General features: G+C 46.9%; 1 protein-coding gene across 19 annotated transcripts in view; it reads left to right on the plus strand.

Moving 5' to 3' along the window:
• SEPTIN11 (septin 11) overlaps nt 1-17,652 on the plus strand; it is a 91,102-nt gene extending 73,450 nt beyond the window's left edge. The window contains exons 6-12 of one of the 19 annotated variants that reach the window (XR_014812752.1): nt 1,905-2,001; nt 3,022-3,190; nt 7,023-7,155; nt 8,466-8,653; nt 12,206-14,534; nt 16,569-17,070; nt 17,231-17,652. Coding sequence is in view for 7 of the 19 variants with exons in the window: in XM_005666781.4 (XP_005666838.1) it covers nt 1,905-2,001; nt 3,022-3,190; nt 7,023-7,155; nt 8,466-8,653; nt 14,466-14,490 (612 nt within the window). In the remaining 12 variants the exon portion in view is untranslated. Of the gene's footprint in view, nt 1-922; nt 2,002-3,021; nt 5,136-6,097; nt 7,156-8,465; nt 10,472-11,186; nt 14,583-15,051; nt 16,072-16,568 lie in introns of those variants that run through there. The other 18 variants (XR_002346719.2, XR_014812756.1, XR_014812755.1 and 15 more) reach the window with 18 other exon arrangements.
• Nucleotides 17,653-20,889: the final 3,237 nt, after the last annotated feature.

A 20,889-nucleotide genomic window follows, 5' to 3' on the forward strand; every position in this document is an offset into this window, starting at 1 on the left:
TCTCCGTTGGGGTGAAGAAAGCAGTTTCCTTGGGCGTCACATCACGATGTTGGCTGGAAGGGTCCTGTTGCTTCCAGACTTGGGGAAAAAAAATGCTTTCTTTCATTCCACCAGTATGAGAGGAACGAGCAAATATAAATATCTTGAGCATCAGACAAAATAGCCTGTAGGCAGCCTGCGCTGGAGGGTTAGGCCAAGCTCTCTGCAGGAGGGGATTCAGCTTTAAAACATTCTCATGTTTTTCATTTTATCTGTGGTGCAAGAACTCTGGACCAGGGAGCCCCGAGTAATAATTCTCAGAGCAGCCGTTTCAAATGTGATTCTTCCACGCTAACAGGAAAAAGAGAGAATGAATGTTTTTTCCCCAGAATGTAGCCGTAGCTACCAGCTAAACCATTGTGGCACAGCTAGGTGTCTTGAACCTATCTCGGCTCAAGATACGTCTGGTGCAAGGCCTGAGCCAATAACTTGGGCTATGGTGTATTTCTCATTTGAGTTTTGTGTGATGATTCAACTTTCAAAAGCAATGCTGTTCAACAGATATATGAGCCACAAGTAATTTAAAATTTTCCAGTAGCCACGTTTAAAAAAGTGAAAAGAAACATGACACTAGTTCTAAGAACTTATTTAATGCAACATATCAAAAATGTTATCATTTCAACATGTGATATGAAAATTAGTGAGATTTTTTTGCAGTTGGGCTTTGAAATCCAAAATATATTGTACAATTACAGCACACCCCAAACTTGGGTGCATACCCAGTTTACTCCTAATATACTTAACAGTTTTTCAATATGAAATAAGTACCAAAGCAATAATTTCCCTTTATGTTTGCATTCATGTTTTTTTCTTTTTTTAAAATATAATTTATTTTATTTTTTGTCTTTTTAGGGCCACACCCATGGCATATGGAGGTTCCCAGGCTAGGGGTCTAATCAGAGCTGTAGCCGCCGGCCTACACCAGAGCCACAGCAACATGGGATCCAAGCCACGTCTGCAACCTACACCACAGCCACAGCAACATGGAATCCGAGCCATATCTGCAACCTACACCATAGTTCACAGCAATGCCAGATCCCTGACCCACTGAGTGAGGGCAGGTATCAGACCCAGCACCTCATGGTTACTAGTCAGATTCATTCTGCTGCACCACAACAGGAATGCCTGTTTGCATCTATGTTGATAGAACTGATGGTTCATTTTTTAGAACTGACGGTTCATTTTTTAGAAGACTGGAGTTTGAAGCAAAATGCAGTCCTGCCAAAGCAATAAAGTTATATTTAATAGAAAAATATTTTGTACTGCTTCCCATTAAAATTCAAATACAGGCGTTCCAGCTGTGGCACAGTGGGTTAAGAATCTAACTGCCATGCTGGGTTGCTGTGGAGGCCTGGGTTTGATCCCTGGCCCGGGACAGTGAGTTAAAGGATCTGGAGTTGCTGCAGCTGTGGCATAGGTCACAGCTGCAGCTTGGATTAAATCCTTGCCCTGAGAACTTCCATATGCTGGGGTGTGGGCATAATTGATAAATATAATTAAATAAATCAATTCAAATTAAATTAATTAAACGTAAATAAAATAAAAATTTTCTTGACCCCATACACTCAATAGTCATATATGTTAGTGGCTACTCGGGGACAATGGATGTCCCACGCTTAGTGTATAGTCACCACAGACTCCTAGTTTTCCCTTGAGCCTGGCTTATCAGACATTCCTACCTGGTGGTGGAAGGGGCCGGTTCACGAAGCCCACCCTCACTGAGCCGTCAAGTTCCCTCGATCCTCTGCCCCCGCACGCCCCCTGCACCCAGCAGATTTCTGCGGGCAGGGTGAGCCTGGAGGCCAGAGAAAGCCATCTTCACAGTGCGGGGTGGCTGACCACTCTCTGCGCTGCTTGCTTGGCAGGTCCACCTCCCGTTCGCCGTGGTGGGCAGCACCGAAGAGGTGAAGATTGGCAACAAGATGGCAAAGGCCAGGCAGTACCCCTGGGGCGTTGTGCAGGGTATGTGCGCGTCTCGGAAAGGGCTCCCTCTCCCGGAACCCCAGGGTGACGTCCCCACCGGGTTTGGGCTGATCCTCCACATGGGCAGGCAGAAGGGGGCGGCAGCTGTGAAGGTGAGAGAGAGATGGTGACCCGACAGGTAAGGCCTGGAGAGAGGGGGACCCAGAGCCCGAGTGCCAACGGGGCAGCCTCTGGGGACTGCCGGGGTGAGTGGGCAGGTTAGGATAAATCCCTGAGAGAAGAGAGATCTGCCCTTGGAGTGTGAACCAGCTTCATTAGCAAAGTGTAAGAAAGCTGTAGGAAGTTCCCGTCATGACACAGCAGAAACGAATCCTACTGGGAACCATGAGGTTGCGGGTTGGATCCCTGGCCTCGCTCAGTGGGTTAAGGATCCAGCGTTGCCTGATCTGTGCCTGCCGTGTGGGCGGGGCACCTGTAGCTCCCATTGGACCCATAGCCTGGGAACCTCCATATGCCACAGGTGTGGCCCCTCAAAAAAGAAAGACAGTGACCCTTTTCATGGATCTTCCCAAATTCTCTACAGTAAGAAAACTTTCTTCATAGTCTTATTGATAAAATTAAAGGAGTTATATAAAACCTGCCTTATACGGGCCTCGACAGCACAGAGGAGTAGAAATCAAGCTGGCTTTGGAGACAGTGTCTGAATGTGGGCTCTGCTCCCTCCCTCATCAGAGCCACCCTCTGTGTCCGCCAAGCAGGTCCCAGGGCCTGCCTGGCAGAATTGCTTACGAAGTCGAGGTGGTACTTTTAAAGCTCCTCCAGGGGGCCCTGTCCCCAGCGGGCACAGGGCAGTTGCCGTCCCCCTCGGCAGTCACCGTCACTGCCGTCAGAAGCCCTGTCTTGTAAGGGCGTCGGGAGGGTCCGGTAAGGGACCTACAGGCGGCTCGGAGACCTCAGATTTCAGGAGGTTGATGGTCCCAACACCTTGGAATCGTCACTTCCGATTTCAGTGACACGGCTGCTGAGCGCCCTCCCCGCTTTCGTCCCCGTCCTTTGCAGTTGAGAATGAAAACCATTGCGATTTTGTGAAACTCCGGGAGATGCTGATCCGTGTGAACATGGAAGATTTGCGAGAACAGACTCACACCCGCCATTATGAACTGTATCGGCGCTGCAAGCTCGAAGAGATGGGGTTCAAGGACACTGATCCTGACAGCAAACCCTTCAGGTAGGAGGGCACCCAGCTGCCGGGCCCCCAGGCAGCGGGGCAGGGGTGGGCTGGTGCATCACAGAACCCCTTGCTGGACTGAGATATGGGTGCCAGAGGGGACGGGTGGGGGCGACCGACAACCGCTTGCGTCATCTCTGTAACGGGTGTGGGACTAAGTGATGCAAATTGGGAGCTGTGACTGGCCGTCCACAGCCACATGAAGTGTGCTTTCTGAGGCAGGGCAGAGGGTGCCTCTGTCTTCATCTTTTCATAGAGGTTCCCCCCCACACACACACACATAGAGATGGAACGAAAGGAACCCCAGGAGAATGGAGCCCACATGCCCCCCCCCTCATTCAGACCCAGGCACTGGGCCAGGGGGCAGCAGGCTGGGTTCAAGGCTCCGCCCTGCCGCTACCCAACTCTTTACCTGTCTGAGCCTCGGGTTCTTTATTTTTTGGACGAAGTGAAAAACTTTATTGGAAAGGGGCGGTCTGGCAGAGAGCTGCAGGGTAAGGGAACCCAGGAGAACTGTTCTTGGGCCTCCGATTCTTCATCTGTAAAACCAGGAACTGGAGGAGATTGGGGGACAGTTAGATCTAGTGAGAGGACTTGTTCCAGAACATGCCACAGAGGAGGTGTTCCAGGCATTGTGGACCCCTGCAATCTGTGTCCCAGCTGTCTTTGTCACACCCAGTGGTGTGAAGGCAGCCCGAGACCCCAAGGTGTGAATGGGCGTGGCTCTATCCTGATTTGCAAAAACAGGTGGGGCCAGATTTCGCCCTCAGGCTGTAATTTGCTGGCCCCTGGACTAGAGGGCAGGGCAGAAGTGAAAGTGCAGAGGTCATTGACCTCCATCAATGCTACCAACTGTTCGACACAGCTGTGCTCTTTTCACCTCTGGAATTTGGAGTCTGTGATCAGGCCCCTTTGCTACCCCCCACCATTTCCACCCACCAGGCTGCCTGGGATCCCGGGAAGCCTGGAGGGCCAAGATTTCCTGCTGCAGCTGCAGCTGGGCGCCTCTGCTGCCTCTCCCTTCGCATTGGAGCTACAGGTTCTTTACTCTTTATCCCGTATATTCGGAGCAGACATAGAAAAGTAGTGCTTCTCCTCTGAGAACCCCACTTGCTCACCTCCAGCGGCCCTCCTGGGCAGGCGGGCTTATTTGGAAAATGCAAGTTGGCTTTAAACCCCATGCCTTGGCAGATAGCAAGGTGCAGTGAACTTGGCTTTCCTTTCCTTGGAAGCCACTGCTTTGCAAAGGGCCTGGCCCCTCCCCAGGGGAGATCCTGGCCCTGAGGGTGCAAGAGGGAACCTGCTTGCAGGATGGCACAGTTAGGGAAAGGCAAAGGCCACACTTGACTTGAGGGACTTCCCAGAGCTTCACCTTTGAAGTCATCACTCCTGGAGGCTCATAGACATCTTTTCGCCCCTGTGAATTCAGGGTGACCTGGGAGGAGTGTCAGGGAAGGACCTGAGTCCTCATGGATACTAGTTGCATTTGTCACCACTTAGCCACAATGGGAACTCCTTGTTACCATCTTTTTAAGTTGAAGGACTTTTCAGAATGTTTAAGACAAGCAGTGGTTGGCAGACTATGTTTCTTGACCCAGGAGTGTCCCCCTCTGGTTAGAAAGAAGGGGGGAGTGTGTTCATTATCTTAAAATCAACAAAAACTGGGTCACACCCCCCCCTCAGATTTCATAGCAAGGCCAAGTCATCCTCTGCCTTTGGCAGTTCTGACCCAAATAATAGTGATAAAGTGTTTATTATAGATGTTATCAAGCAAAATCAAATTCATGGATTACTTTATAGTTTTGTTGTCAATGCATTTCTCTGTCTCTATGGCGCTGTAGCTTATATTTCATGTCCAAATATCACAATTAATATTAACCAACCTTAGGGAGCTCCCATAGTGGCTCAGCGGAAACAAATCTGACTAATGTCCATGAGGATGTGGGTTCGATCCCTGGCCTCGCTCAGTGGGTTAAGGATCTGGCGTTGCTGTGAGCTGTGGTGTAGGCCAGTGGCTACAGCTCCAATGTGACCTCTAGCCTGGGGAACCTCCTTATATGCCTTGGGTGTGGCCCTAAAAAGACAAAATATATTTATATTAATAAATATGTATATTAATGTATATTTAAACATATAAACATATTTATGTATATTATATAATTAGTATAGTTAATATTTAGTATATATTTATAAACATGTGGTATATTTAATATTAATATGTCATGTGTTTAAATTAATTATAAATTAATGTTATGTATAAATATAATGTATAAATGTACTATATATATATATATATATTAGCCAACATTAATGTCAGCCAAAGTTGGTGTGGTCTCATAAGATAGTGTGAAAGCCAAATGTATCTCCAGAAACTCCAAACTCAGGGTTGCCTACTGATGGGTAACACTCCTGGTTCAGGAAACCTTATTTTTCAGCAGCCAATGGAAGTGTTGACTATAGAAGCATGGACAATGCTAACGAGCACATTTTGTAAGTGTGTAGCTCTTTATGAGCATATATCCGCACGCACACACTTCCCCACCACCTGGATCTCCTCTGTCTCCTTCTACGTGGACAAGTGTGGATGCTGGGGAGCCCCAAGCTTAGGGTCGCCCACAGGGGCTGTCCTTGTTGGAAGCAGCCCTTCGGATGAATTTGGTCCCTGGGCAAAGGTGGACAACCCTGCAGACTTGTGTTAACTGTAACAATGCTTGTTCCAGGGAAATTGCAAGCGGGGAGAGAGAGAGAAACTGTACTTTCTGGCAAATGTTTCTCTGTATGAATGTGGGTGTGGGTGTCTTTGTCTCTAAGTTGTGTTACCAAAGGTGCCTTTTCTGTAACATATTTTCTCTGACTTGGAGGTAAAACTGAGTCATGGCATTTGCTTTAAAATATTGGGCCCTGAAGGTCCCATCATGTCTCAGTGGTTAACGAATCTGACTAGGAACCATGGGGTTGCAGGTTCGATCCCTGGCCTCGCTCAGTGGGTTAAGGATCCAGCGTTGCTGTGACCTGTGGTGTAGGTTGCAGATGTGGTTCGGATCCTGCGATGCTGTGGGTGGCAGCTATGGCTCCAATTGGACCCCTAGCCTGGGAGCCTCCATATGCTGCGGGTGCAGCCCTAGAAAAGACAAAAAAAAAAAAAAAAAAAAAAATTGGGCTCTAAGTTCTGTAGGCAGTCAGGAGGAGGCCGAGGTTGAAAAATACAACGCCACCCAGCTCTGTTTACAACTGATAATATCATTTACAGAGTAGCCGTTGTCTATAGTGTCTTTAGCTATACTGCTGTCCCCTCAGGGGGCTCACTGAGTCTCTCTTCTAAATCAGGGGCTGGAGGGCAAGGACCATTTATTGAGCCCTGAGGCTTCGTCTCATGCTTGACTCACTCCGCCCACCCTTACCTCCTCTAAGCACATCCCTGGAAGGTACCGTATCCACATCTTCTGTAGGGAACACTGAGGCTGCAAGGCTGTGCCCTTCCCACAGTCAGTCTGTAAGTTGCTCTGAATCCAAAACCAACCAGTTCCAGTGCTAGTCTGATCTGGGAGATACCGGCCAGCCCAAGCTTCCCCTCTGTGAATATGGGGTGGGTGCAGCTTGACCCATTAGTGCTACACCCAGCTGGCTGCCTCATCTCTGGCTCCTGATGTGCTTGTCCTTCTGATCGCCACGTAATTGAAAAGAAGATGGCACCACTTTATGTGTCCTTGATTGAACCTGGTAAGTGGCAGCCTTACCTAGTTTGAGGAAGTGGCTGGGTAGACACGGTCTGAACTGGAATTTCTTACTGTGCAATTTCACGACACTGTTCTTGGTTTGTGGCTTTGAATAGCCTTCAGGAGACCTACGAAGCAAAAAGGAATGAATTTCTGGGAGAACTTCAGAAGAAAGAAGAAGAAATGAGACAGATGTTTGTCATGAGAGTGAAGGAAAAAGAAGCTGAACTGAAAGAGGCAGAGAAAGAGGTGAGCCACGTGTCCTCCGATGAAGGGAAGACCCAGAGGCCCCGGGCTGTGCTAAGCACTTGCTGCATACAGTCTATCCCACGAGCGGCCCACAAACCTGGGCAAGAGAAAGGACAGCCAGTCTTGTCCCCATCTCACAGATGGTAACACTGAGTGTCATAAAGGTTACGTGTGTTCTTCAGTCAGCTGCCTTGTTAGGAGCAAAGCCAAGACTAAAGCTAGATCTTAGGTCTCCAGACCCTGTCCCCTGAAGCTCCATATTTCCTCAGGTTACAAGTGATGAAACGCAAGATTTGGGCTCGTGGGACTGTTGTGTGTTGTCTTAGCCTGTCTGCCGATTCAGTGAGCTAAGCAGCGGGGGGCCTTTCACCCGTGTGCTGATGGGGGATGCGGGCTTCCCACTGGGGTGCTTGCTCCGTATCCAGCATCCTGCGGACTCCCCCTCATCCTCCACACCCCCACCAGGGTAACTGCTTCCTAGAGTATCCCACCTTTCTGCTGTGACACTCCTCCCTCGAGAGAGTGAGCCCGAAAGAGAGGTTTGCCTTGGATGGTAGATAAGGAGCATCTCCAGTGCCTGACCGAGAGCTTCATACATTCCAAATGCACTTGTCTAAATAGTTTCCTCCTCGTCCCCTGTTAATTTATCTTTGTAAAGTCTACTGAAACTTAGAGGTGATTTAAATAGCTAAGCCCTCAATGTAGTTTTGCTGCAGAGAAAGGGAAGTTGAGCCTTCTTCGCTATTGGCTTCAAATATCAAGAGGGCTCTGGGTAAAAGTTTAGAATTATCTAGTAAGAATTTTTTTCTCCCTCCCTCCCTTCTTGCTTCCTGTTTTTGTTTCCACATTGTGATGCTTTTCTAAGTTCAGTTTGTCAAAGGCCAGAACTTTCTTCCCATCCTCTTCTTACTTGAATAGCCTGTGTGCAGATGTCTGTGGTGTGGCTGTCTCCAAGTAAATGTATAATGTATGTTTCGAAAAAGGACCAGAAGTCAAGAACTACACTTATCCCTAGGGTGAGCTTCTTATTAGGAGCATGGGTGATTTTTATTTTCTTCTTTATACTTGTTATAAGGAATATGGATTTTATTAGCAGAGCCAAGTGCACAAGGATCCGCCTTAGTTCCAAGGGATCCAAGTGTCAGGAGGGTAGGGCTCCCGGGGTGCCCCACATCCCCTGGCTGGGCGCCATCCAGCCCCTCGCTCCCATCCTGGGGGCCCGGCAGGGGCACACGCGTGTTCTGTTTCTGAACAGAACCAGTAAGCGTCCGGTTCTCTTCGCCAAGCTTGTCCCTTCCTCTTCTCTCCAGCTCCACGAGAAGTTCGACCTCCTCAAGCGGACACACCAAGAAGAGAAGAAGAAGGTGGAGGACAAGAAGAAGGAGCTGGAGGAGGAGGTGAACAGTTTCCAGAAGAAGAAGGCGGCAGCTCAGTTGCTCCAGTCCCAGGCCCAGCAGTCTGGGGCCCAGCAGACCAAGAAAGACAAGGACAAGAAAAAGTAAGCAGGTGCCACCCCCGCACAGGGGGCCCTCTAATAGTTTCTCCCTCTTGCATGTCTCTACTTTTCCCCTTTACAGACTGGAAACTGGTCTGTTACCAGAAAGATGAGAGCAAGTATTTTTCTCTTCCGTGCAGGGAAGACGATAGAGTTTTTAAAGTATTTCTAAAGGGTACACAAACAGTAATTTATAAAACTTGCCCACACGGTCTAGCCATCAGGACCAGGGTGACCTATCGTCTCCAGTAGCATCTTCTGCACCAATCCTAGGACTCGCGAGAAGACAGTGTATTTATTTCTCTTCTCTACTTTCTGCAGACAATCCTCATGGGCTCCTGATAAAGAGCATCCTAAGATTAGGACTGCTAGAATTATTTTTCTATTCTCTGTTGTAAGGCCTGAGACGCCAGTCATTGAAAGTGTCGTCCCCCGAATGCCAGATTTGCAAGAACTGCTAGTGGCCACTAGGTTTCCTCTAAATTCAGTGACACGATAAATTATTTTATTGTGACATTGGGATCAACATGTGCATCCAGTTAAGACACCTTCACCAACTCTCCAGACCCAGCTATAGCCACACAAAAGCATTTTCAAAGATGGCCTTGATTTAAGGTGCCCAGGGGTCAGAGTCTGCTCTTGAGTTGTCGCTTCCTATGATCCTCGAATAGCAGCAGGCAGAATCCAGTGGGAGACCTGGGCCTTCCTTGAAATTCTCCTGTGATCTGAAGCTTTACCCAGACGCCCTTAAAGACGAGAGGGTGCCGCATTATGACAAGACTGTGGGTTTGACAGTAAGCTCAGTGGTCAGGTAGAGACCTTGGAGGAAAACCTTAGCAGGACCTCGTGGTCAGCCCGTGGGTGCCACCCTCCTTCGTTTCGCGTGTGGCCTCTCAGGGCAGCAAGAAGGCAATGCAGAGTGTGTTTCAGGATTCCTGCTCTTCCTTAGATGCTGAGGTTCTAGGAGCGAGGCTGACAACTAAGGAAACAATCAAAATGTTGGGACTCGAGTAGGCAAAGAATTACATTCTTACACACACATAGCAGGCAGGATGGAGCCTTCACGGCAGTCAGGGCGATCAAGTCCTATCGCAGGGGAGTGAGCGTCACAGTGGGGGTGACTTCATCTCGTGAACATGCAGACTGGCCCCCAGGAATCTTGCAGCATTGCCTGTTGTCGAAGCCAAAATGTCAGCGACACAGAGAGAGTCTGAAATTCTGCCTTACGGACTTGGACTCTCCAGGCTCTGAGGCAGCAGAAAATATGAGGAGTGAGCAGGGGAGCAAGCCCATTTGCTAAGCCATTGAAAGTCGGTGTCGGTGGGCTGGGATTTGACTGGGGTCGGCACAGACCAAGTGACCAAAGGACTCCAGGGGCTAAACATTTAGTCATGCTGGATTAAGTCTAAGAGTAACTACCTAGAGAATAATCCAGCTCAAGAAAGCACACTGTAGCTCCGCAGGTGGGCAGAGCGTTCCCCAGGCATGATCAGAGATGAGTGATTTTTCCAGTGAAGACAGAACGAAAGCCATTTGGCCTCAGACCCTTGTTGATCCAAACTAACCCAAGATAAAAATAGGGGTGTAGGGTGTGTGTGTGTGTGTGTGTGTGTGTACATCTATAGGCATGAATGAGACAGAAAAAACTGCTGACTCACGGTTTAGGAAACCCAAAGTCAGGTTATTCTCACCCTGAAGCACAAAAGTGTGCAAAGGTACATGTTTTAGAACTAAAAATGTTTATAAAAGACCAGCACTGTTCTAAGGATATTCTCGTGTATACTGGATGTGCCTTTAAGCAATAAAAATTCCAAGAGCTGACCAGCATTGTGCCTCCATTTTAAAAAGTCCATGTAATAACCAACTTCCCCACGTAGGGAGGTTTTTCTTGTCCTTTTGACCATTTTAGATGATTTTCTCCCCCCCCACCTCGGGCCTTAGCCACGCCTAATGCTTTTCAAGTTCATGTGACGTATGTGTGAATTCTATTTTCGCCTTATTTATATACATTCTCCTTTGTCATTAATGGACTAGACTTAATTGGGGACACAGGCGTCACCAGATCTCGTGCCTGACGACAGCATGTATTTTTTGGTGGCTTCTTCTGGGTTCCTAACCTTTTCCATCCTTGCCCGTTCACATAGCGAAAGCAAGTGCCAACTGGAGGCATGAGGTCTAAAAGGAAAAAAAAGGAAAAAAAAAAAAAGAGGAAAAAAAAAAAATCCCTTCTCTTGCTGCCAGTGGAGAGTTTTGGTCAGAGGGGACCACAGACAGACAGTAACCAGGGTAACCAGCACAGCACTTTGAAAGTAAACAGGAAGCTCTTTTCTCCTCGAGTAGCTGGAGGAGATGCTGGAGTTGCCATACACGCCGCTTAGGAGCTGGCTCTGTTCAAGGGCAAGGGAGAAAATGAAGAGAGGGATGCTTGTGTATTCACCTGCTGTCTATTTTTCCACCTCAGAGCTTACCTCCGTTTTTCTAACAGTTTCCAATTCTGTTTTCTCTATGCTAATGACACGCTCCCTCTTTAACGTAGGTAAGGCTTTGCACTTCTCCCTGACCTGTAGTGGCATGAGAACACATAAGCTTTCCTAAGATTACAGACAAGGTAGAACTAACCCTGGCCCTGCCATTAGCTGGACCCCCACCTCCTGCCATCTCTGGCCACCAAGTCACTTTCCTTGTTTGCGGCTACACCTCAGTGGTGGGACTGCCCGAGGGTAAGTTGCTCCGTAGACGGCCTTCACCTGCTCTGAGAGCTTTGCACAGCTGCCAGCAGGCACTTTGCTGGCTAAGATGCATCCATTCCAAAGGGAAGTTTTAAAACCTATCATTTTAAAACTGGACCTGCCATCTGATAACTACAGTGTACCCATTCATCTACTCATCTTTGCTCTTTGTTACAAAATAGTTTTATTCTTGCTAAGGAATGAAGTTGCATGTTTTGGACTTGCCTCAATTGAGACCTGTGGACCTGGGGATCTGGTGCCGCTTGGTACCTGAGCGGGGGGCAGTCTCCTGGCCCTGCGGCAGCCGTGACCCTGTAATGATTGGCCTTTCTTTTTCTCCCCCTCCCAAGTAGATCAATAGCATGTCCTCCATCCACTGTATCCCAGTTGCCCAGTTAATTGTTCAAAGACATTTCTGGCATATTTATTCTCTGACTCCAGCAGCTCAGAAGTGGAAGACGCAGCTCCTATTCAGTACCGATGTGATGCCCAAATCTGATAGATAATGGTTTTGTGTCTTTTGAATGAAACTCCCAACAGCACATCGTTCTGCCAGAACATATAGTGGTTTCAAGAAGTCAACTCGTGAATTCTGAATTACATGCAAATGGAAACTAACTGTGTGTTCTCTAATTCGGTATTGAGATTTTGCTTTTGCTTGTCGTGTAGAATAGCTTACTCAAATTTTTGGTTTTAATTTCTGTCAGTTCCATAATCATTGCATGAGCATTCACCATCACCAAATGCTGGTGCTGGCGCTCCTAATTTTCTTTCTTTTTAGTTTATTATTATTTCTAACTTTTTTGTTTTGTTTTTTAACTTGCAGTGCAAGCTTCACATAAAGCCTGGCAAGCCAAAGGATGGTCCGCATTCACCTGCTTTTGCAGTAATATCGTATCTCTGCCATCTGTGTCCTTTTAGTTTGGTTTTATTCTTAGTTTTTTTTTTTTTTCCCCCTTTCCCCAGACACCATATAACTATTAACTCATGTTGCTGACTGTTTTTGGGTGGTGGAAAATGGTAGAACAAGAGAATAACAGGAAAAGCTGTGTGCAGCGGGACTTTGTTTCTGGAAAGCAAATGATTTGCCTGTTATGCCTGTCCCAAGTGGCGGCAGGAAGCATGCCTGTTCTGTTCCTTGTATGTTGCTTTGGAAAGCGGGAAGGAGGAAAACCTGTTGCCGCCTCAGCAGCCGAATAGCCATGACAGCAGCTTGCTTTTCTTGATGATTCATCCCCATGATGGCAAAGGCCCTCGGCCCCCTCTGTCTCTTCGCCACACCTGGCCCAGACCAAGGCAGCTTTGTCTGTAGGCAGAATGGGGAATAAGCTTGCCTTGGATTTTTTTTTTTTTAATTACTGTAATAACATTATTGGCTTGTGGGTCTGTTCAGACGGTCTCCACTTATGGCTTTCAAAATGGGTCTGAACCCCCCCCCCAATTCCTGGCCAAGTTGGGTTGTAAAAAGAAAACGATGACTCCGTTGGCTTTTATCAGGGCCACTTTGACCCTCTCCCAGAGTGCCATCTGCAAGGCCGGATTGTTATTCCCTTGCTTAGGAGAAGCATCCTCTACCAAGGCTCGGAGGGCTTTCCACAACCCGCTCACTCCTTGCAATGTACCCAGTCTTCTGCAAACGCGCCCAAAGCCACAGGCTGAGGCGGGGCGGGGCGGGGCGGGGGTGCTAATGACTGATTCCCGGATATTGGTGCTTCTAATAACATTTTTCAATAAGTATGGGAAGAACATGTCCAGAGAGACTTCACATAGAAAGTGAGAGGGGACCTTGTCATGCTGAGGTAGAACCGGGGAGGGCATGACACACGCCCGTGAGTCAAGAGCGCAGCCCTGGACCTTCCGGTCCCCTTTCCCTGCACGGTTTGCTTTGGATGTCTGCCAGCAAAGGGACGAAGACATAGGACCGCTGCTCTTGCACGCGCAGTTGTCTTGCAGGAATTCCCTCACCTTTTTCCTCGCCGAGACGTGCTCCCCCTGGTGCTCCACCCGTGGCCTGTGGGCGAGGGTGGAGACGGAGCCGTAGGCAGGACCTGGACCGCTCGGCGCTGCTGTGGGAGGCGCACCTGCTCTCCTCTCCAGGCTCTGCCTTCCGTCAGGCTGGTCTTCCATCCTCTGGATGTTTCCCCCCCGAGCTTCCTCTCTTCGTAGCCTCCCGTTTCTTACTCGAAAGAATTAACATTTCTCATGAATCCAATGCATCACCTCTGCATTTTCCTTTTGGCTTTCACTAATCAGACATCAAGTAAATAGGATAGAATACACTGCACACACACACACACACTTTTTTTTTTTTTTTTTTTTTTAAATGAATGAGTCTCTGGTTGATTCCCATAGAGAGTCTTTTCCCCCTTCTCTTCATCCTTGACCACACTTAGGGGAAAGAAAGCATGGTCTTCCATGAACTGATTTTGGCCTAATTAGGCCAAGTAAGAGATCAGTTCCGTGGAAGCCCAGACTAAGCTTCGATGGAAACTAAGCCAGAAGCGACAATAGTGGTGTACAGACGGGCTTAGGAGCTACTGGAGCATTGCTTTTGTTTTTGCTTCTGTTTTTGTTTTTGTTTTTTTTAAATGATTTTAGTCTGAAGCTAGCAATGAAGCAGCCAGATATGAGATAGCATGCTGATTCTAACCATGGGCTGAATTTGCTCGGATGCTCTGCACCAGACAGAAGCTTGAACGCTTGTGTTGTATGCTTGCGCCAACCACTGCTTGTGTGAGCATTTTGTGCCTTGTAACAGAAAATAACTTCTAAATTCTAAAAATGCAGTTGTCATTTTCCATGCATCACAAAAGCCCTTTTCAAGTGAGCCTAGCCGCAGGAGGCATCCAGCTGACTTTTTGATTCCAAGATTGTTGATTGATTGGATTGATTTTTTTCCCCCCATTCAATTTTTCGCAGAAAAATAAATCATCTGGAGAGTCAGGGAATAAAACGTCAAAGGAAACATATAGAAGCTTAAAAAAAAAAAAGAGTTGCTTCTGAACTTCTTTCTGCCCCTGCTCCTCCGCCTGTTTGGTTTGTTATTGCTGCCTCTTTTCTTTCTGTACCTATGCCTTTTTTCACAGCAGTCCTTGGCTCTGCACGGAATAAATGATACCCTCCAATCTAATTGGATATGCTTTCCGCCTTGGCATGTAAGTAAGAAGTAAGAAACCTTTGAGGTATTTTTGACTTTTTTTAAATTAGGGAAACCATTGGGAAAGGTGGGTAGGGAGATAGTGGTTTGCGTAGCCTTCGTTTACAAAAACAAAAAACCCCACCAAAACCCCACATGCATTTCAAATGGCCCACATTTGTATCTTTTTCACAAGAAACAGATAGCTTTTACTTCCTTGATTCCAGACTGGGAATCAGAAATGACTAACCCCAGTCTGTGTTCTGCCCAGCGATGTGGGTTCATTGGCTGTCACAGTGGGTTCTTGGTAAAGCTAGAATAAGAAACTACTCCCTTTCACTGGAAAAAAAAAAAAAAATGAAGAGGAAATTTTTTCTTTTATGCTAGGCTGCCTTTATGACTGCGAAATCTTTAGGTGACCTTGGTTTAATGGTCTTTCCTTTGTGCTAAGTACTGCTGAGGATCACCTTTTTCTTCTTCTTTTCTTTCTTTCTTTTTTTTTTTTTTTTTTTTTTTTTTTTTTTTTTTTTTGCCAGATAGCTCTTGCTGGCCTCTCTCCACATCTTTTGTTGAAACACATAAAGACCATCTTTTCGCTGCTTCGGGACCTTAGCTACCCGTGACAGGTGTAAGCGCAGTGAGAATGTGGTGGAGACGCATTTTTGAAAATTTATTGGCAGCTCAGAGACTGTGTTTTCCCAGCTTAGGCCCTGTATTCATTGGTCAAGGTTTCCTCCAGAAAGGCCACCTCAGCCAGGAGAACATTTATCACACTGCTGGGCGCAGGTTTCTGTTACCTTCCTTCCGTCTCTGCTTTGTGGTCCCCCAGCAATAACACTCACTCTTGCTGTCTTGTGCATCTCCAACAGGCAGACTCAGTTTCCTCCCTCCGGACATGTCCATACGTGTTTCACACGCAAACTGTTGAGTCGGGTTTTTCAGCTGTCACCAGCCCACGTCATACTGTCTCTGTGTGGTCCTCCCAAAGCCATCCGTTCAGGTCCCTTTGCTTTGCCATTTGCAAGTGTCTGAGGTGGTCGAGTCTCAGCTTCCAGAAGTCTTGGTTCTGGGGACAGGAAACCTAGATGGTGACTCTTTAGGGGAAGTGGTGGCATACAAAGTCTAGAGCATATGGCAGTATGAAGGGAGTTTTTAAAATAAATCGAAGATGAAGCTGTGAACAGCATTAGAACTTTGTCTCTCTGTTCATTTGAAACTATGCTGATATGCCTTAAACTGTAGTTGTAGCTCATTGTCATTTTGCTGTTTGAAAATAACCAATGTGTTTTTTAAACTGTTGTATAATCTACCTTCAGTGTTAATGCCGAATTGTCATCTATGTAAACTGCATGTTAGACACGTGTCTTTTTTTTAAAAAACTAAAATAATTGTATCGATGTGAAGCGTATCCTGTTTGGAAGTGTGACAGTAATCCCTTACGGACGTCCCCGGTGATGTGGTGTCTGTTAAGGCAGGAGCATGGCGGCCAGGCCATCTATGCATTTAGCACTAGTGCCAAGACGTTACCCCCGGGGGGAAATATATTTTTACCCAAACACTGTGTGCCCTTTTGTGAGTTCTTTTTAGTCACCGTTTGATATGCAAATGTACACATGCTTCCTCTGTTGGATAAAAGAAAGAGGGATGAAAGAGTCTCGTGCTTTCCTGCCTTTGTCTGGACTTCACACGTTACCACCTGGGCAGCACCAGTTCCGCCCGAACGCTTGCCACGTCGTGTCTGCACCGCACATCCCATCTCTGCCACCCTCCCTCCTCCCCACCCCGTTCCCTTCCCCTCCTACCCTGATGAGCGCCCCACGGCCCCGGCCCAGCTGGGGCATCCTCTTCCCCGGCCTCTGGTACCCGTGCCACCGCCACTGCCCCCCACCCCCACCCCGAGCTGGGCTCCTGAGAGTCACCTCTTTACTGACACACTGCGGTTCCTTCACAGTTTGTTGTAGAGACGCTCCTTTTTTTTTTTTTTTTTTAATCTTTTTTAAGCCTTTTAAGAATCAAAATTTGAACCTGAACCTTTCTTTTTTCTCTTCTGTAGCTTCTTCTTTCTGTAAGCGTCCTGTTGACAAGCCCTACTCTCTCCTAATGGACATAGAGCATTAGAAGAGCAGGAGCTGTCTGTTGACACGTGTTGGGGAAGAGTTACCTCCTTTCCACCATCGCCTCCCGCCCGTTCTTTTAAAGTCTGGGTCACATACGGCACTGCTGTTTGTCCATGTCTGTTTACAGACCACTGCCTATAGTGGTGGCTAATACTAAAGAGACTTATCACCACCCAAACCAGTAATACCAGTAATACCACTTAAAAGGAGATTGAGTGAAACAGAGAACTTGGGCCAAAACCCCAGGTAGCCATGTGTGGGGATCCTCTCGCGTGGCTGTCATGTTCTTGAAGCTGCTGACCCAAGACCTCATGGACTGAAGCCAGCGCGGACCCTAATCTGAGGGTCCACAAACTTGATCTCATGTTAACTCCAGGCCTCTCGGTCCCATGAGCAACATTCTCAACAGCCCCACCAGGACCCTCAATCGTCAATCAGGTCATAAGATCTAGGCAACAATTTTCCTTCCTTTTGTTAGTTTTATGGGTTATCTCGAAGTTTGGGATTTTTTTTTTTTTAATTTGATACTGCATGAACAAAGATGACTGCAATTTTAAAATTTGGAGTGTTCTATTGATACAATGTTTCTATTTTTCAGCTGACCGTCTGCCTCTTGAGAGAGAGAAGTGGGCCTCCTGCCTGTAAATTCAGGCACCGTTGTTTAATTTGACTCGTTGTTACCTGCACCCCTCATATAAGTTTTCTGAGCTTGGGATTCTATTTTGAAAAAAAAATTTTTTTCTACTTAGTTCTCTTTTATGTATTGGTTATTCCAACTTGGTTTTGGTATCAAAATTATGCCAGTTGTAAGCTCAAGGGGAAATTTAAGTGAAGTTCAAGCTATAGAATTCTGTTTACGATGCTGTCCGCATCTCAGATACAGCAACAACACAAAAATCCCTGTGCTGTCAGAGGATTTTGACCTACAAGTGACTCAATCATGTTTAAAATGTGCCCGTGTTGGGTAGGCGACTTTCTGCCTCTGGGACTCAATTTATACTTAAAGGTAATTGAAAATAAGTTTCTGGACCATCCCTGCCTTTTTATTTATTGAGAAGCTCCTCTTTACCTTATGTCCAGGGTTCCTGCGTCCTGGGCCGTGGGAAACAAACCCCCAAGTCCATATCCTGTGCCAGACAGCAGCAGCATTAATGATGGTTCTGACCCACATTTGCCAGTCACCACGTGGCTCTCTCCGCTGTGTCTACAAAAAAAGATCTGCTGGAGATCACTTAAAATGCACCCACATGCAAACACAAACACACACACACACACACTTCTGCCAGTTGAGTTTGTGGCTTCTAATGCTGACTCATTTGGTATGGGCTAGACTCATGACTCCATAATTTTATTAGCAGTCACCATTTAGGGGCAGTTTTCATAGTCAACAAGCAATTTTCAAACTCATGTCTATTTTAGAGCATGAACATACATTCTAAGTTACCTTTTAATTTCATTACTTGTCGGTAGTCTTTGCTTCCTTCCATCATTTTTTCAGCCCCAGAGTAGGGAGATATTGGTGGCCTGAGTTGCAGTTGGTTAATCCCTTCTATTTAAGAATGGTAACATTGGAGTTCCCGTTGGGGTGCAGTGGTTAACGAATCCGACTAGGAACCATGCGTTTGTGGGGTCGATCCCTGGCCTCGCTCAGTGGGTTGAGGATCCAGCGTTGCTGTGAGCTGTGGTGTGGGTCGCAGACAAGGCTCAGATCTGGCGTTGCTGTGCCTCTGGCGTAGGCTGGCGGCTACAGCTCAGAGTAGACCCCAGCCTGGGAACCTCCATATGCCGAGGAGCAGCCTTAGAAAAGACAAAAAGAAAAAAAAAAAAAGAATGGTAACGTATACTGCTGTTGAAAGGTGAAATAATGAAGCAACAGTCCCTGCCTCTTGAATCATTTAATTCTTGGAAAGAGGTTATTTAGAGCAACTGAATGAGCATGCTGGCAAGAGGCTTTGAAAGACACCTTGTTAAGTGCAGTAAAGTCAGGTTCATCTGAGCCATTAAGTGATGGAAATGTCAGAGCCTTCCCTTCCCTGGTACTCTATGGTTTCCAAGGAGAGAAATCAGCTAGGGATGTGGTCAATGGTTTAGGGGGTGGATGGATGGACATCAAGTCCTTAACTGATGCTAAGGCTGGACATGCTGTCAGTTTTGTAAGTGAAACATCCTATTGTGTGAAAACCACTGTAATTACTAAGTAGAGTAATTGGGTTTATTCTTGAACTCCTTATTTTTAATATCGCCTTTATCCTAGCACTCATTTTAAAAACAAATTCTGCATCAGATTGTAAAGATTTTTTAAGGCATATTTAAAGATCATGTTAGGTTTTTTTTAAGTAGAGAAATGTGTAGTTCATTGCTGCTATTCCCTTTTTGGTCCTCAGGTTGGAGGAGGTGTAACAATAATCGTCCTGGAGTTCCCATCGTGGCTCAGTGGTTAACGAATCCGACTAGGAACCATGAGGTTGCGGGTTTGATCCCTGGCCTCGCTCAGTGGGTTAACGATCCGGCGTTGCTGTGAGCTGTGGTGTAGGTTGCAGACTCGGCCCGGATCCCACGTTGCTGTGGCTGTGGTGTAGGCCGGCGGCTACAGCTCCGATTCAACCCCTAGTCTGGGAACCTCCATATGCCGTGGTAGCGGCCCAAGAAATGGAAAAAACAAAAACAATAATCGTCCTGATGGGAGCGGGTGAGGGTGCTGGCCATTCATGTAGTTCTCCAGGGAAAGTGGACCGCGGACACCGCTGGTCCAGTACGCTGCTGTCCTCTGCTGATTTGGCATTTTACTTCAGGAGGTTCCTTTTCTTCCTGTTGATAAAGCCGGTAGGTTCTCAGGTTCTCCTGACTGACCCACTAAGAGGTACGGAAGCATCCCAGGGCTGACTATCACCAGTAGCAACTATTTGCTTATCCCAAGCTAGATTGTTGAAAAACAGGGAGAGCAGAGCCATCTAAAGCAATTTCCATTAATAGCAGGCTTTTTATTTTTTATACAATCTTAAAAAAAAAAAAATCTTAGTTGACTTCAGGTACAGCCTCTGCCTTACTGTTCAAAGTGTATTCTGGATGGTGTCCAAAGACTGGCAGAGCACATGTGAAAAAGAAAGATTTAGTATGTGCTGAGCTGGGCTACGTAAAATTGTCATCTTCCCTATATGCTTGGCCATATATTCTTCCTTATTTTGGTTATTTTTCTGCCTATCATTGGCCCAACTTTTGGGTAAACAGTTGTGCATACCTGAACAACTAAATACATAATTTTTGCTGTATTTAAATGACATTTCTATGCAAGACCTTTTGCTTTGCAGATGACTGTCCTTATTCCGCTCTGGAGACGGACAGTGTTGGCAGTGCGGCTCCCTTTGAGCATCCTTGTCCTTGAATCCTGAAGACCATGGTATTTAGTTCTTGTGGCTGATACCGTCTGGCTTTCAGATCAGTCTCTAGCGAGCAGCTGGCACCCTCAGGGTGGAGTTGAGATTGAACATGTTGAATTGTGAGCCTCGGTATCCACTCACCTCCCTCTCCAACCTTCCTATCCTGACAGGTAGCTGTATATCAATGAGATTTTTTGGTCGTTAGTGGAACATTGTGAGAGGTACAGGGGGCAGATTTCACATCTTCCTCAAATCAGTTATTTGTAGTGTTGGGAGTTAAATGGCGTTTCAGTCCACCATGGAAACTTCCTTTCAAAATCCTGGCACCCGGATCAGAGGAGGCAGAGGTTATTATTACAAGGTTGTTCCCTGTCCCAGCAAAAAATGTGTAAGGGGGATGCAAGAGAACGTTCTACAAAGAACTGCTTGCTTCACCTTGTCTTCTGGGCACAGTGCTTTTAAACCTCTGAAGAGTTGCAGTTCTCGCTCTGTCTGCTCTTTAAACCCATCCATCTTCCCCACCCCGCCCTGTCTCCGAATACTTTTTTTTTTTTTTCTCTATAGTGCACCAGGCGCAGGTGCTGGGCATGCAGTCAGTCACTACGAGTTGCACTCATCTCTCTGTGTGCCTCGTGCACAGCACATTTGTGGAGTAAAAGAAAAGGGAAGCCCCGCTGAGTTACTGAATTGTGGAGAGCAAAGCCCACCCCCAGCCCCCATTGCTTTTCAGTGATTTCTTTCTTAAGGTCACCCTTTTGGAGTGTCCTCTTGCCTGACAAAATCAGCTGCTTCTGAGAAATGAGAAACCAGTTCATTGAGCCTATGCTTTCCCACTGACCTGCTTGGTTGTATCCCTCAATAAGGCCAACAGTTTTGGTAT

Source organism: Sus scrofa, chromosome 8 (genome assembly GCF_054392235.1).
Source record: "Sus scrofa isolate SSC_HxYL_T2T_F1_AM1 chromosome 8, Sscrofa_HxYL_maternal_Yorkshire_Landrace_v2.0, whole genome shotgun sequence".
NCBI classification, from domain to species: Eukaryota; Metazoa; Chordata; class Mammalia; order Artiodactyla; family Suidae; genus Sus; species Sus scrofa.